Source organism: Protobothrops mucrosquamatus, unplaced genomic scaffold, assembly GCF_001527695.2.
Source record: "Protobothrops mucrosquamatus isolate PMUCROS unplaced genomic scaffold, P.Mucros_1.0 scaffold921, whole genome shotgun sequence".
Lineage (NCBI taxonomy): Eukaryota > Metazoa > Chordata > Lepidosauria > Squamata > Viperidae > Protobothrops > Protobothrops mucrosquamatus.
Genome location: NW_015387172.1, coordinates 95,287 through 109,596, shown reverse-complemented (window position 1 = coordinate 109,596; position 14,310 = coordinate 95,287). Strand labels below are relative to the sequence as shown.

The following is a 14,310-nucleotide window of genomic DNA, read 5'->3' as shown; positions in this document are numbered from 1 at the left end:
CGCCGGAAAAGGGGAAAAAAATGGCGGACAGCCTTGCTTGGCGACCCCCATGAAATGGTCAATCGACCCCAAATGGGGTCCCGACCCACAGGTTGAGAACCACTGATTTAAAAGAACACAAAACAATGCATAGTGTAGCTCATATTCTAGGTTTCCATCCAGGCTCAGAGACCATATTTGGTATTATAATCAGATCTTTCATACCTTATAGCATTGGCTGTATGAATATTTTCCTTTCCACCTTTTTAGGAGATAAATACATTACATTAATATTTGTACAAATGAGATATAAACACATTTCCTGGAGCTTAAATATATTTATGATTTTGTTAAATAAACAAAACAGCATTTGAAAGATTTTATATTTGAATTTTTAAGTCCTCTGTCCCTGAAGCTTCACCTGTACAGAATGCAGAAGCACAGGGAGTTATGTGCTCTCCTTGAACAATACATATTACGTGTCCGTTTTTCAGGCTGCATTGGCTGCCAGTTTGCTTCTGGGTCCAATTCAAGGTGCTGGTTTTAGCTTTTAAAGCCCTTTATGTCATGGGACTGGGGTTGCTCACGGACCACCTCTCCCTGGTTATATTAGCCCGCCCTATCAGATATGGCAGAGTGAGATGTTGTGGATTCCAATGGCTAGGAACCTACATTTGGTAGGTCACAGGAGACATTCTTTCTCTGCTATGGCCCCTGCCTTATGGAACACCCTTCCCCCTGAAATTGGATTAAGTACATTCCTTTTGATATTCCTAAATGTCCTCAAGATCTGGTTATGTTATTAGGCCTGGGGCAGGTTAGGTACTGGAGACCTGCTGAAATAGCAGATGTTTTACATATGCAACCCTAGGGATGCCCAAAACTGGTCATGCAGTTTTGCACCATTCTGCACCAGTTGCAGTTTCTGGATACTATTCAAGGGTAGCCCTATGTAGAGCGCATTGCAATAGTCCATAGGAGATACCCAGGGCATGAGTGACTTAAAGAAGGGAACAGAGATGTACATCTGTGTATCATCCACATGCTGATGATACGTCATCCCATGGTAATAGTCGTATCTAGTGACTTCATGTAAATCTTAAAAAGAAGTAGAGACAGCACCAAAACCTGCGGCGCCTTGCAAAGCAAGGGGCTGCAGGATGAACCTTTCATGACAACATTGATTGGGACTGGTCCCAGAGGAAGGAGATAAACCAGCACAATACTGTGCTCCCTACGCCCAGTTCTTGATACCACGGTAAATGATATTGAAAACCAGCAAGAAGTCAATTACATGTAATTGTTTTTTTAAGTGAAATGAGTAAGATATTTAATAAACTATTAATGTAATTAAAAATATTTCAAAGAAATTATTAGTTATAGCTTCTAGACTACTTTTGTTCTGTTGCATGCATGCTCACATACAAGATAGATGATAGATAAATAGATAGACAGACAGACAGACAGACATTGCTAAATATTACAGCTATAAAGTCAAAATATATCATTTTGTATTATGATTGTTACATACATACACACCTACACACATACTTGCATGCATAAATATCACAGCTGCAACTTTATATAACTATAACTAACTTTCCAAACAACACGGGAAATAAATGTCTTAAAATATTTATTATGTTTACAGCTTGTTGATGTTGAAACCAAGGAATTATTGGCAGAGGCTCTTTTGAGCCACCACAATACAATCCAGTACTGTGACTTCTGTCCCAATAGTCAAATAGTAGCAGTTGCTTTATCACATTGTTCTGTTGAAGTAAGTAAATATATTCTTTCCATCCTCGAGTTTCTTGTTGCTATAATGTATTAGTTCAGAACAGGAATGAGTCACAGCTCAGTGTAAATAATATAATTGGGCAAAATAGCATATTGTCCAGTTCTTTTTCGTATAATTAAAATAGCCATATAGGTTCACCACAGCTATTCTAAGCTGTTCCTATGTGCATGTGGTTGCATGGTTAATTTTTTAAAGCAGAATAATCCAGTTGCAATTCCAAGGCAATTGTTAGTGAGTCACACCTGATTTTACAACCTTACAACAGTTGTTAAGCGAATCATTGCAGATAATTGAATCACGCAGTTGTTAAGCAAATCTGCCTTCCCCCATTGACTGCTTTTCAGAAGCAGGCTGGGAAGGCAGAAATGATAATCACATGGCTCCAGGATGCTAAAACTGTCATAAATATGTGCTGGTTGCCAAATGGTCATCACATGACCACAGGGATGTTGTGATGGTTATAAGTGCAAGTACTGGTTTTAAATTATTTTTTAGAGGGTTGCTAAATGAATGATTGTAAGTCAAGGACTACATGTACTGGTTAGTTTTGTCATATTTTGGCCAATATGCCAGAAATACAACCAAACTCCATATTTATCCCAATCATACTTATGCTATTCTATACTAGCTAGCATCTTTATTATAAGCTATCATCCTGTTGCTTAAATCCACTAGCTAGCAGATCCATGCAGTATACTAACAGTCAGAATAGTGGTTTTCTTTTATCCTTGCAAATAGCGATTACTGTTTTTTTTTTCAAAACTGTTATACATAACAGTTTAAGTCAATAATCTACATATCTATAATTTTGGATTTAGTATTTGAAATCAAAATTAAAATTCCAGGGAAATATATCACCATTATTACTGAAAAAAAGTAGTGAAACTCTAAGGTCCATATGTCACTTTGATAAACCATTTTGCTTGGAAATTCAAAAAAGCAAATTAACAGTTTGTAATTGTTTGTATTATTATTTTTTTGTTTATTTATATCTTTCTATTTTATACTTCTAAGGCATATTTATTGTTGAATGTCTATGATGGTTCCAGCTACTTTAAAATAATAACAAAGAGGGCTTTAAATAATTAAACAATTAAAATCTAATCTTCAATTACGTTTACTTTTAGATAAGGACTCGTTTTAATTCTATACATCTGTATTGTGCATTTTTTTGTAACCGTTGTAGTTGCTGGTGACAGCCTAATATTTTAAAGGAAGCAGTTTGAATGTGAGCTATTTTTAATTATAATGTTTGTTACAAATTCTACAAATACTGGCCCATTAATGGATGAAAACTCTGATTCTAAATAGAGTACCAATTACCAGGAAACAACAGTGTAGGAAGTGTGATTATGCCTTTTGCAAACCTCCCGGAGCATATTCATAGACTGTGGGAGACAATGATTTGTCACTATTTGATATGATTTACTAGAATTATGTTCTTACATTAAAAGAGGTTTTTTATTTTTCTATTAGATATGGAATATTGAATCCATTTCAAAAATAGCTGAGTGCCTAGGACATATGAGTTGGGTACATTCTGTGAATTTTTCTCTTGATGGGTCTTTTTTTGTCACCTCTTCTGATGACCAAACAATAAGGGTAAGTTTTTCCCTCAGTTCTTTGCTGGAAATTTTAACGGACAGCAAAATAATGACTAATTGTCTTATGTTTTATTTTCCAGCAGTAGAAGTTCAGGATATATGCATTGATTTCATAATGGGTCAAATGAGGAATTGTACCTATCAAAATATGTACAGATCTTTAGCATATTTGAATTAGTTGCATTGTATCCTTATTTTATCCTCCATTGTTTATAAGTCAGTGGTGGCGAACCTATGGCACAGGTGCCAGAGGCGGCACTCAGAGCCCTCTCTGTGGGCACACGCACCGTCGCCCCAGTCCTAGGCCTTCAGCTGGGTTTTATAAAACCTTTTTGCTTTAGGCCTCCGCGGTTCAATCAATCAGTCAATTTCAATTTCTGGTGGGAAAAAAAAAGATCTTGCAAAGTTGGAATTGATTGATTGAACTTTTTAGTCCTACCCAGTCTGCTGTTACCACCGCAGCCACGCCCACCCAATGGGCCACACCCACCCAATGGGTCACATCCACCCAATGGGCCACACCCACCCGGCACTCGATGATGCATAAGTGGGTTTTGGGTTGCAGTTTGGGCACTCGGCCTCTAAAAGGTTTACCATCACTGTTATAAGTCAATGCTGTAGAAAAATGCTTTAAATATGAAACTTTATCTGTGTATTTATATAATTTATAGCTCTCTTAAGCCTCCCAGACACTTATAGGGGAAATGGGTGACATAAAAAGTTACTAAATAAATTTAAAAACTCTTAAGATGGTTCATTATTTTTAAAAAATACCTTCATTTTAAAGTCAGAAAATGGGATAAATGTATTACATCTAAGCAAATAAAATAGTAGTAACAATATTGCACAATCATATCAAGTGGAAATGTGCAACATCTCTGCTAGAATGAAATTCTAGTGAATATCTTTTGATGGAAAAACTCCATAGTATAGGAGCTAATGTGGAGAAGGCCTCATTTTTAACTGTGCTGTTAAGACAAAAGATGGAACCTGGAACAAAGCCTACTTCTTTGAATTGAATAAAAGAACTAGACTTTGATTAATATGTGATTTCACAAAATACACAGATAAATTTCTATGGAGATTCTCAATCATCCAGGTCATGGTTGTCCCAAAGGTGCTTTCTTTCAAAGGCAACTGGACTTTCTTTTTTTGCTTGAAGACATTTCACTTCTCATCCAAGAAGCTTCTTCAGTTCTGACTGAATGGTGGAGAATGGAAGGATTTATATTTTCCCTGTTATATAACTTCTTTCATGGACCATATAGGTTAAAAACATGTAGCTATTTAGACAATGGTTAAAATGATGATGATGATGATGATGATGATGATGATGATGATGATGATGATGATAACTTCTTCCATTCTCCACCATTCAATCAGAACTGAAAAAACTTCCTGGATGAGAAGCAAAATGTCTTCAAACCAAACAGGAAAGTCCAGTTGCCTTTTGAAAGAAAACACCTTCGGGACATACAGATAAATTATTCATTAAATAACTTAATAGATTAAAATAAGCTGATGTTTATTTTTAACTGAATAATTATAGCCCTAAATTTTACAGTTTAATTTATCTGTGTTCAAACTTCTACAATTTGGATGACATTGCTTCTATTCATCATTTTCTCTTCAACAGATATGGGAAACAAATAAAGTATGCAAATCCTCTGCTATTGTGTTAAATTGTGAAATAGATGTTTCCTTTCTGGATAATGAAGTCAACATCTTGGCAATAGATAGTCTGAAGCATTTGCAGGTAAATATTGTTTAGATACTTCATTTATATTGAAAATTATTAGCAGGTTTGGCACAGCTTGGTTTTTATTTTAAGTGTATTCATGAACGATTAGGACTATCATATCTTGGTTGCAAAACTCCTGACAACTACTATATGGTTGCAGAGATATACAATGCATTCAAAAAGTGTTCAGATCCCCTTCACTTTTGTCAATTTTGTTACGCTGCAGCCTGATTCTACAGTTGGTGGGGAAATTTTTTTTCTCATTATTCAGTACCCCATAATGACAAAGTGAAAACAGAATTTTAGAAATGTTTGTAAATTTATTTTAAAAAAAACCTGAAATATCACATTGGCATAAGTATTCAGATGCTTCATTCAATACTTTGTTGAAACATCTTTGGCAACAATTACAGTCTCTAGTCTTTTTGGGTCTGATGCAACAAGCTTTGCACACCTGGATTGGGGGATTTTCTGCCATTCTTCCTTGCAAATCTCTCAAGCTCAGTTAGATTGGATGACAACTGTTGGACAGCCATTTTCAGGTCCCACCAGAGAGGTTCAATAGGGTTCAAGTCAGGGCTCTGGCTGGGCCACTCTAGGACATTCACAGAGCTGTCCTTAAGTCACTCCTCTGTTGTCTTGGCTGTCTGCTTAGGATCATTATCATGTTGGAAAGTGAACCTTCAGCCCAGTCTGAGGTCCTGAGCGCTGTGGAACAGGTTTTCATTGAGTATATCCCTGTACTTTGCTCCATTCAGCTTTCCCTCAACCTGACTAATCTCCCAGTCCCTGCTGCTGAAAAACACCCCCACAGCATAATGCTGCCACCACCATGCTTCACTGTTGGGATGGTATCGGGCAAATGATGACCTGTGCCTGGTTTCCTCCAGACGTAATATTTAGAATTGAGGCCAAACAGTTCAATCTTGGTTTCATCAGACCAGAGAATTTTGTTCCTCACAGTCTGAGAGTCCTTCAAGTGCTTTTTTGCACTCCAAGTGTGCTTTCATGTGTTTTGAGAAGAGGCTTCCATCTAGCCACTCTGCTATAAAGCCCAGATAGGTGGAGGGCTGCAGTGATGGTTGTCCTTCTGGAACTCTGTCCCATCTTCTCACAGGATCTCGGGAGCTCAGTCAGAATGACCATCAGGTTCTTGGTCACCTCTCTTACTAAGGGCCCTCTTCCCCGATTTCTCAGTCTGAACAGGTGACCAGCTCTTGGAAGAATCCTGGTTGTGCCAAACATTTGAGAATTATGGAGGCCACTGTATTCTTAGGAACCTTCAGTGCAGCAGAAATTTTATTGTAGCCTTTTCCAGATCTGTGCCTTACAATAATCCTGTCTCTGAGCTCTGCAGGCAGTTCCTTTGCCTCATGGTTTTTGCTCTGCTACAGTAGGCATTGTCAGCTGTGAGGCCTTCTATAGAGAGGTGTGTGCCTTTCCAAAACATGTCCAATCAATTTGACTCCAATCAAGATGTAGAAACCTGTCAGCAACATCAAGAGAAATAGGAGGCACCAGAGCTAAATTTCATGTGTTGTTACAAAAGATCTGCATACATATGCCAATGTGATATTTTTTCTTTTTAATAAATTTACAAACATTTCTAAAATTCTGTTTTCACTTTGTCATTATGGGGTACTGAGTGTAGGTTAATGAGAGAAAAAATGAATTTCAACAACTGTAAAATCAGGCTGCAGCATAACAAAAATTACAAAAGTGAAGGGGGTCTGAATGTACTGTATAGAATATGCTAAATCCTCACTGCTATACAGTAATCAACTAGATTTTGGCAGGCCAACTGGATTTTTGCAGATCAGGAGGACAAACTCTCAGAATTACCAACCATCTAAGCCATCATATATAGATAGCAATTCTACAATAAATCAATTATTTTTTGCTGGTCATAGAAAATCACAGTTAATTAGGATAAAAAAGATGAAAATAATTGCTGAAAATTATCTTAGAAGGATTAGAATTAGAAAATATACTATGGCATACTGTATGAACTATAGAACAGTATTTAGCTATGGTCAAAGAAGTAAAATCTGATCTGATAATAATAACTGAAGATAAACAAGTCAGAACAACCAGATTGTTTAGTAATGGAGATAATAATTCCTGGTGAGTGTCTGTATAAAGTGGACAATTTAAAACAATGTGTCCCATCAGCTCAATTATTCCTCCATCACATGGACCCAGTCTCGTTCAAAGGTGATCTTTCAATGTTTTCATTCAATTCCCATACTAAACATGTAATTGTATAAGAGATTGGTTCTCAAAATGTGGTCTGGGGATCCCTCAGAGTCCCTGAGACCATTTCAGGGATTTGTCTAAGTCAAATAAATAAATATTTTATAATATCTCATTTTGTAATTTCTAATATATTTCTAGATGCCACCCACTTAAACCAAAACTCTCCGGGGGACTCAGTCTTTTTTAATAATATAAAGGGGATCTGAGATTAAAATATTTTAGAATTACTGATATTGGAGATATATTCTTAAGAGTATTAACCTTGCTCAAAGGGGTAAGATTTAAACATGGTCTAAATCTATCAAAATTTAAGGTTTGAATCTATCAAAACTTGAAGAGATCTCATATATTAGTGCTTAAAATAATTACCTATGATATATTATAAGATTTAAAAACTCCAATATGCTTAATCTACATACCCCAATATGCTCATTTCATATATAGAATTGATAATTGCTTATTGGATTAATGAAGGAATATTTATCTACTGACATTAGTTCTGATTTGGACTTAACTGAATTTCCTGCTGTTTTCCCAAAGCTGGAATGAAAGCATTAAGTATAGACATAAATAATACAATGCTATTTGCATATGATATTAGTTTATAACTTAGAAAGAATTATGAAATAACATGTAATCTTCAGTAAAGGTATAAAGTAGGCATTTGAAACAAATATTTAAAAAAGTGTTTTTTAGCATCCAGTGATGCTCTCTATTCAGAAAAGAATTTCAGTTTTCTTGTATGATTTTAGCAAAACCTGCCTATGTATTTTTGACTACGTAAACAGCAAGAGACTTTCTAATTATCTCTTGCTGTTTGCTAACAAAAAAAATCTTGACACTTCATGTGATACATCCTCAGGGTTATTAAATATAGATTTGAGTAGAATTTGAAAAAGTAAAACTATAGATCTTCAGAAAAGCTTCACAGTTTACCTTCTTTATTTTTATTAGCTTTAGTGGTTTTTTTCATCATTTTTTTCTTTACAAGATTTGCCAAGATCTAACCAGATCTTTTTACCCTTTTACCAATTCCTTTGACATACAATAAATATGTTAAAACATTATTTTTTATATTTGCAGGAAGATATTACTTAGCTCATTAAAGAGGTGCTATGGTTATGGAAAGTCTAAAACATTACTCCAAATCATTTTTGAAGTCTTATTGGTTATGTAAAAAGTGACATACAGCAGTTAATAGTATATATAACTATTATATACATACATAACTTTTTAATAAATTATTAACTTATTAAATATGGGTTCTTATAAATGTAAAACTGCTCTATCCACATAGAGATAGGGTTTATCAACAAGTCTGGTGAAAATTCATACAATAAATAAATAAACAGACCCCTATGTTTTATTATAATAAGGGTATAGTCTTGCCTGCTTCTATTCTATTCTAAATTTTATGCTATCATTCTGATGCTCCCCCAATATCAGATGGGTGATCATTTCCAATTTTAGTATTATAGCGGCATTCTGAAAGAATCTATATTTTTTTCCCTGCTATGGTGACCCAGAGACAGAGATGCTGGTATCAATGTAGTAGCTGTCTTCACTTACGGGGATGTTATGGATTCATTTCATATATGAAATGTATGTGTGCTATAACCCCGTCTACTGGTGGATTGTGACACATCCCATTCTAAGAATTATTTTAGAATTATAATTCAACAAGCACGACTTTTCCATTGCAAGAGAACCTGTATCAAAGATTTCTTTTCTTTAAATAAAAATAACTTTTTCAGGTTGATTAGCCCTTTATTAGGGTTAGAAAATTGTGAATTAGGGAATTGGTTAAATCTTTACAAAGTTCATCCTTTTCTAAAATTGTTCATAAATAAGGGTATACAATGTAATGCTGCTTATTGTTCATTTTTCAGCTTAAATATTATGTTGCTATGGAAATAGAAAGCAAGAAACAGAAAAGGGCGTAGCTCTGCTATGGTGGTGTTCATTTTCACAAAGCACTGAATATTTAAAGAATTTCTTGAAAAGATTTTTATAAGCTGTTTTTGGCATAGAATATCTATTTTAAAATTAATTAAGTGTGTTCGGTGGTGTGCTTCTGTATAGTTGTTGGAGAAATGAGACTTACAAAATAAGTATAGGCATCACTACCAAAGCAACAATGAAGATGTGCTAATCATATACATTTACCACTTATATTATATGAAATCTATCTGTATATTATTTTTTATATATTGTTGTTAACAATAATATTATTGATTCTTATTTTCAACTCTGAGGAAAAAATATTTTAAAACACCTTAAGCAAAGAAACAGACAGACATTAAATGATGCTCAGTAATTTCCAGTTAATAATAATAATAATAATAATAATAATAATAATAATAATAATAATAATAATAATAATAATAATAATAATAATAATAATAATAAAGTTGGAAGGGACCTTGGAGGTCATCAAGTCCAATCCCCTGCTCAGGCAGGTAACCCTATACCATTTTGGACAAATGGCTGTCCAGTTTCTTCTTAAAAACTGTTCGTTGCATTATAGCTAATTAACGGATCTACAGGCCTTGCTATCTCTTTGACTGAAGAACAGAAGTCTTCTATTTGCTGCTGTTGTTTGAGTGAAGATCTACAATTTGCTGCATATGGAGATGAAAATGGAATTGTAAAGGTGAAGTACTAGAATTGAATTTTTGAATCAGTTACTTTTGATTTGATTCCCTAATTATAATTATATTCCCCAAACAAGTCAAAATCAGTAAGAGAATGAATTTGAGAAGATTCTGTTTTAATAATTTTATGACCATTGAATATGTTTTCCTAATACTGACTGCAAGTTTGTAATACTGAGGATATATTTCTCAAGCCAATGTTAGAATCACACTCATTTTTTTGATGTTCATTTCACATTTAACACATTTAAGGTTTACCCATCAATGTTTTTCTTCCTAGCATTTTTCCACAAGTGCAGGATTTGGCTTTTTCTTTTTTTTCAATTGTGGATTAAGTGAGGGTCAATCCATTTGTTGTGGCAAGAATTGACCAAGTGGTTTGTTGCCTGAGCCTGACATTGTGGGCTGAGATCTACAGAAAGAAAGGCGGAGAAAGTGACTGGCCCAAAGTCACCCAGCCAGCTTTGATGCCTAAGGCAGAACTAAAACTTAGTCTCCTGATTTTTAGCTTGGTGCCTTAACCACTAGACCAGACTTACTTTCAGTTACACATCTAGTATCAGAGCAAAATAATTGGGTGTTTCAGTTTAAGAGGACAAGTTATTTTTATAGAAAATTACCCAGTGAAATTTTTATATTTTATGATAATAACATAATAAACTTGTAATCTGAACTAATATAAGCAGGAGAAAATCTATATGCCTGCAAGACATTGGCATGATGTTGATGGTACATCACCATCCTGTGAATATCCATCCATCCATTCATCCTTTATTTACTTACTTACTTACTAAATTTGTATAGCCACCCATCCCATCCAAAGAGACTTTGCGCAGTGTGCAAGTGAACTAAACAACAAATATAAAAACAACAAACATAAAAGTATAAAACCACATTAAAAATAAATATTATAAAGACATATAAAAACGGTGGCAAAGAGAGGATAACAATAGCCACTTCAGCGGTGGCACCCTCTAAGCATGTCTCTGGTTCTCTAGGAACCCCAGGCCTGATAACAACCAGGACTTAAGTACCTTCCAAAATATCAAAAGGAATGGAGCTTTTCTAATTTTGGGGGGAAGAATGTTCCCTAAGGCAGATGCCACAGCAGAGAAGGCACAACTCACTATTCTTGTTTTTTATTCTTTTTCTTTTCCTCTGATTTTTTTTATATAATCTCAGGACACTGTATATTTCTATTTTGTGTTTTGGTGTTTAGAGTCTTGCTCTCTCTCTGTGTGTGTATGTGTGTCTGTGTGTTCAGTTCAGTTCATTTTAGCTATTTCTGCTGGCAATAACTCTTCAAATCTGCAATAAATCCAGAATTTTTATGGGTATGGTACTATTACATTTTAAACCACACATCTGAATTTTTTAAAGAGCAAGAGTCTCTTTCAATCATTTTTTAACCCTATGGGTTCATAAAGAGAAAAACTCTGTACTAGGCATAAAATTTAATGTTGTAGTTCAAGGCCTGATCTCTCAATTCCAATGACAGCATAGTTCTATAAAGATTGTCACAAAATTTGGTTTACAAGTGTATTTTCCGTTTTTCAGGATTTTTTGCATTAAAAAGATCTATTTTAAAAAGATCTTTTTTAAAAAAATCATCCATATTGAATTCTTCCCAACATGTTGTTGCCTGATCTCATTTTGACAGGTTTTAAATGTATCAGATAGAAATGTTTTAAAATCCAGAATTGGACACAGGAAAGCTGTACAGCACTGTCAATTTACTTCTGATGGAAAAACTCTTATTTCAAGCTCCGATGATTCAACTATACAGGTAGAGGAATGCTGCAACTTTGTTTAAGAATTGACACTATTTGAAGGCAGTCCTTCAAATTATATTTTTTCTCAAATTATTTCAGTTTGTTATAAAAAATACAGTATTTATAACAGTTAGTTTATCCATTTTACATTTTTAATCTTATGTCATTTCAGAAGGATCGGTATTTTAAAAAGTCAGAGCTGTTGAATAGGAAAAATAGGAAAAATGATAGCTTACAAACTACAACTGTTTCCAAACTTTTATAGTTGTAATTGGATTGTTTAAATCCTGTTTCATTACTGGGATATTCATATACTTTGTGTATTGTTATATTTCCAGTTATGTGGAGATTAAAAATGGTAAGAAACTTGCAGTGTCTATGGGAATACATCAATAAGAAACAGTTCAACGGTTCAAATACTTACAGGCAGAACCCATATGCAATAGCATTCTCCTTTTCATATTTCTGAAAAATTAACATTCAGAGAAAACTGGTTTTGGAGGTAGTCATGAAATTATCCATGCTATCCTATCCATGTACTTTTTAAAAAGCAAAACATTTTGAGCATTCTGGTAATAATTTACTCATAATAAAATGAACATTGCATTTTAATATTTTGCAGTATTTCATTATACAAAAGAATTTGTCCATTGTAAAGTATGTCAGGAATGAATACATAGCTCACAGATGATAAATGTTAGATTTCTGAATCCTCAAGAGAATAGAATTATTCCCATCATGCCACCCAAGTTGTATTTGGTTTTTATTTATTTATTTATTTGTATCCTGCCTTTATTATTTTTACAAATAACTCAAGGTGGCGAACATATCTAGTACACCTTCCTCCTATTATTTTCCCCACAACAAACCCTATAAGGTGAATTGGGCTGAGAGAGAGTGACCAGCCCAAGATCATCCAGTTGACTTTCATGGCTAAGGCAATACTGGAACTCATAGTCTTCAGCTTTCCAGCCTGGTTCTTAACCACTAGACCAGTGTACGTAGATTAACTAATTTTCACAAGTGTCTTAGAATATTTTCCCAATAAAAAAAATTATATTCAAGATAACCAATGTACTTTAAAACACATAGATATCTTTATTTTATTTACATATATGTTTACAATTTTTTTTAGGTATGGAATTGGCAGTCGGAGAAATACATTATTCTGAAAGGACATAAAGAACCTGTCAAGAATTTTCATCTTCTGAAGCAATCAAGCCTTCTTTCATGGTCATTTGATGGAACAGTTAAAGTAAATAAAAATCAATTTACTCATTATTTTAGATTAGTGCCTATAAATTAAATGTGTACTGAATAAAAGTTAAATGGGTTAGGGTGATATATACTGTATTTGTTTTACAAAGAATGTCATCAGATTTTGTTTGATTAATGTCAACAAACAGCCATTTTATCAGGCTAAAATAGAAGGATAAATAAGAAGAAAAGCTATTTCATTTTTTAGTGGCTCTGTTTCTAAATTATTTCTGTTCTTTTAGATTTTAATAAGATTACCAATACATATATGTATTGTAGCATTCATAGATAATATAATGCCTTCCAGAAGTTTTCATCCTTTGGCATTCTAGTAGGACTCATGGAATTGGTCCAAAACATCTAGAACAGCAGGTTCCCAACCTTTGCAACTTGGCCCAGTTAGGGGGAAGAGGAGAACTGGATTGCACGAATGGCTGGCCAGCATGCAAGTATGTGAGTGCCCTCTGGTCCATCGCTCATGCCAGTGGAGCTGTGCGTGCATGCTCCAGCCAGCCACTCATGCGGCCCAATTCCGCATAGGCCACTGTGGATACTAACTTTACAATTCCACTGATATAGTGATGAAGAAACAAAAAATTAAGAATGTCTGAATTTTCTGCAGGTTTTTTTCCCCCACTCCTAATCATGTCGTCACTGTTTTATTTTGTAACTTTTTAAATTACAAAGGTTGGAGTAAAGTAATCATGTTCTCATTGATCAGTAAACCAATCTGGGACTTTTTTATGGAACTATCAGCTTAAAATTATTTAAATAGAAAGTGAGTAAAATTAAATTAGCTACATACAAATACTCTGTTTTAATAGTCTGTTATTTTACAGTTTAAAAGTATTACATTTATTAAACTTACATTTTGAAAAATCCATCTGCTACTATTTCTAAAGGTAATTTTACATTAGCATATTTATTCTATAAGAAAAACAAATGTGTACTAGTAATCCCCATTGTAAGGATTTTCTTAATATGAACAATAAATGTGACAATGGGCCGAGATGCATATGGCTGGGGAAGTTGTTATTGAAAAGCATGATTTATTGTTCGAATTTATATCCCGCCCTTCTCCTTGCGGACTCAGGGCGGCTGACAATCAATTAAAAACACCAATAACAACACAAAATTTAAAATTAATTAAAATGAAATATTTAACTTGTCTAATTTAAAATATAATTAAAAACTCCTCTAAAAACCCCTCTTAAAAATTACCCTAGGCCAGTCCCGCTTGTTGGAA

At 34.2% G+C, this 14,310-nt stretch overlaps 1 protein-coding gene across 1 annotated transcript in view; it reads left to right on the top strand.

Moving 5' to 3' along the window:
• The window catches only part of APAF1 (apoptotic peptidase activating factor 1), a 56,309-nt gene that overhangs the window by 31,818 nt on the left and 10,181 nt on the right, over positions 1 to 14,310 (top strand). The window contains exons 18-23 of the mRNA XM_015819437.1: positions 1,631 to 1,759; positions 3,257 to 3,382; positions 5,021 to 5,140; positions 9,909 to 10,034; positions 11,696 to 11,821; positions 12,943 to 13,062. Coding sequence (XP_015674923.1) covers positions 1,631 to 1,759; positions 3,257 to 3,382; positions 5,021 to 5,140; positions 9,909 to 10,034; positions 11,696 to 11,821; positions 12,943 to 13,062 — 747 coding nt within the window. The remainder of the gene's footprint in view (positions 1 to 1,630; positions 1,760 to 3,256; positions 3,383 to 5,020; positions 5,141 to 9,908; positions 10,035 to 11,695; positions 11,822 to 12,942; positions 13,063 to 14,310) is intronic.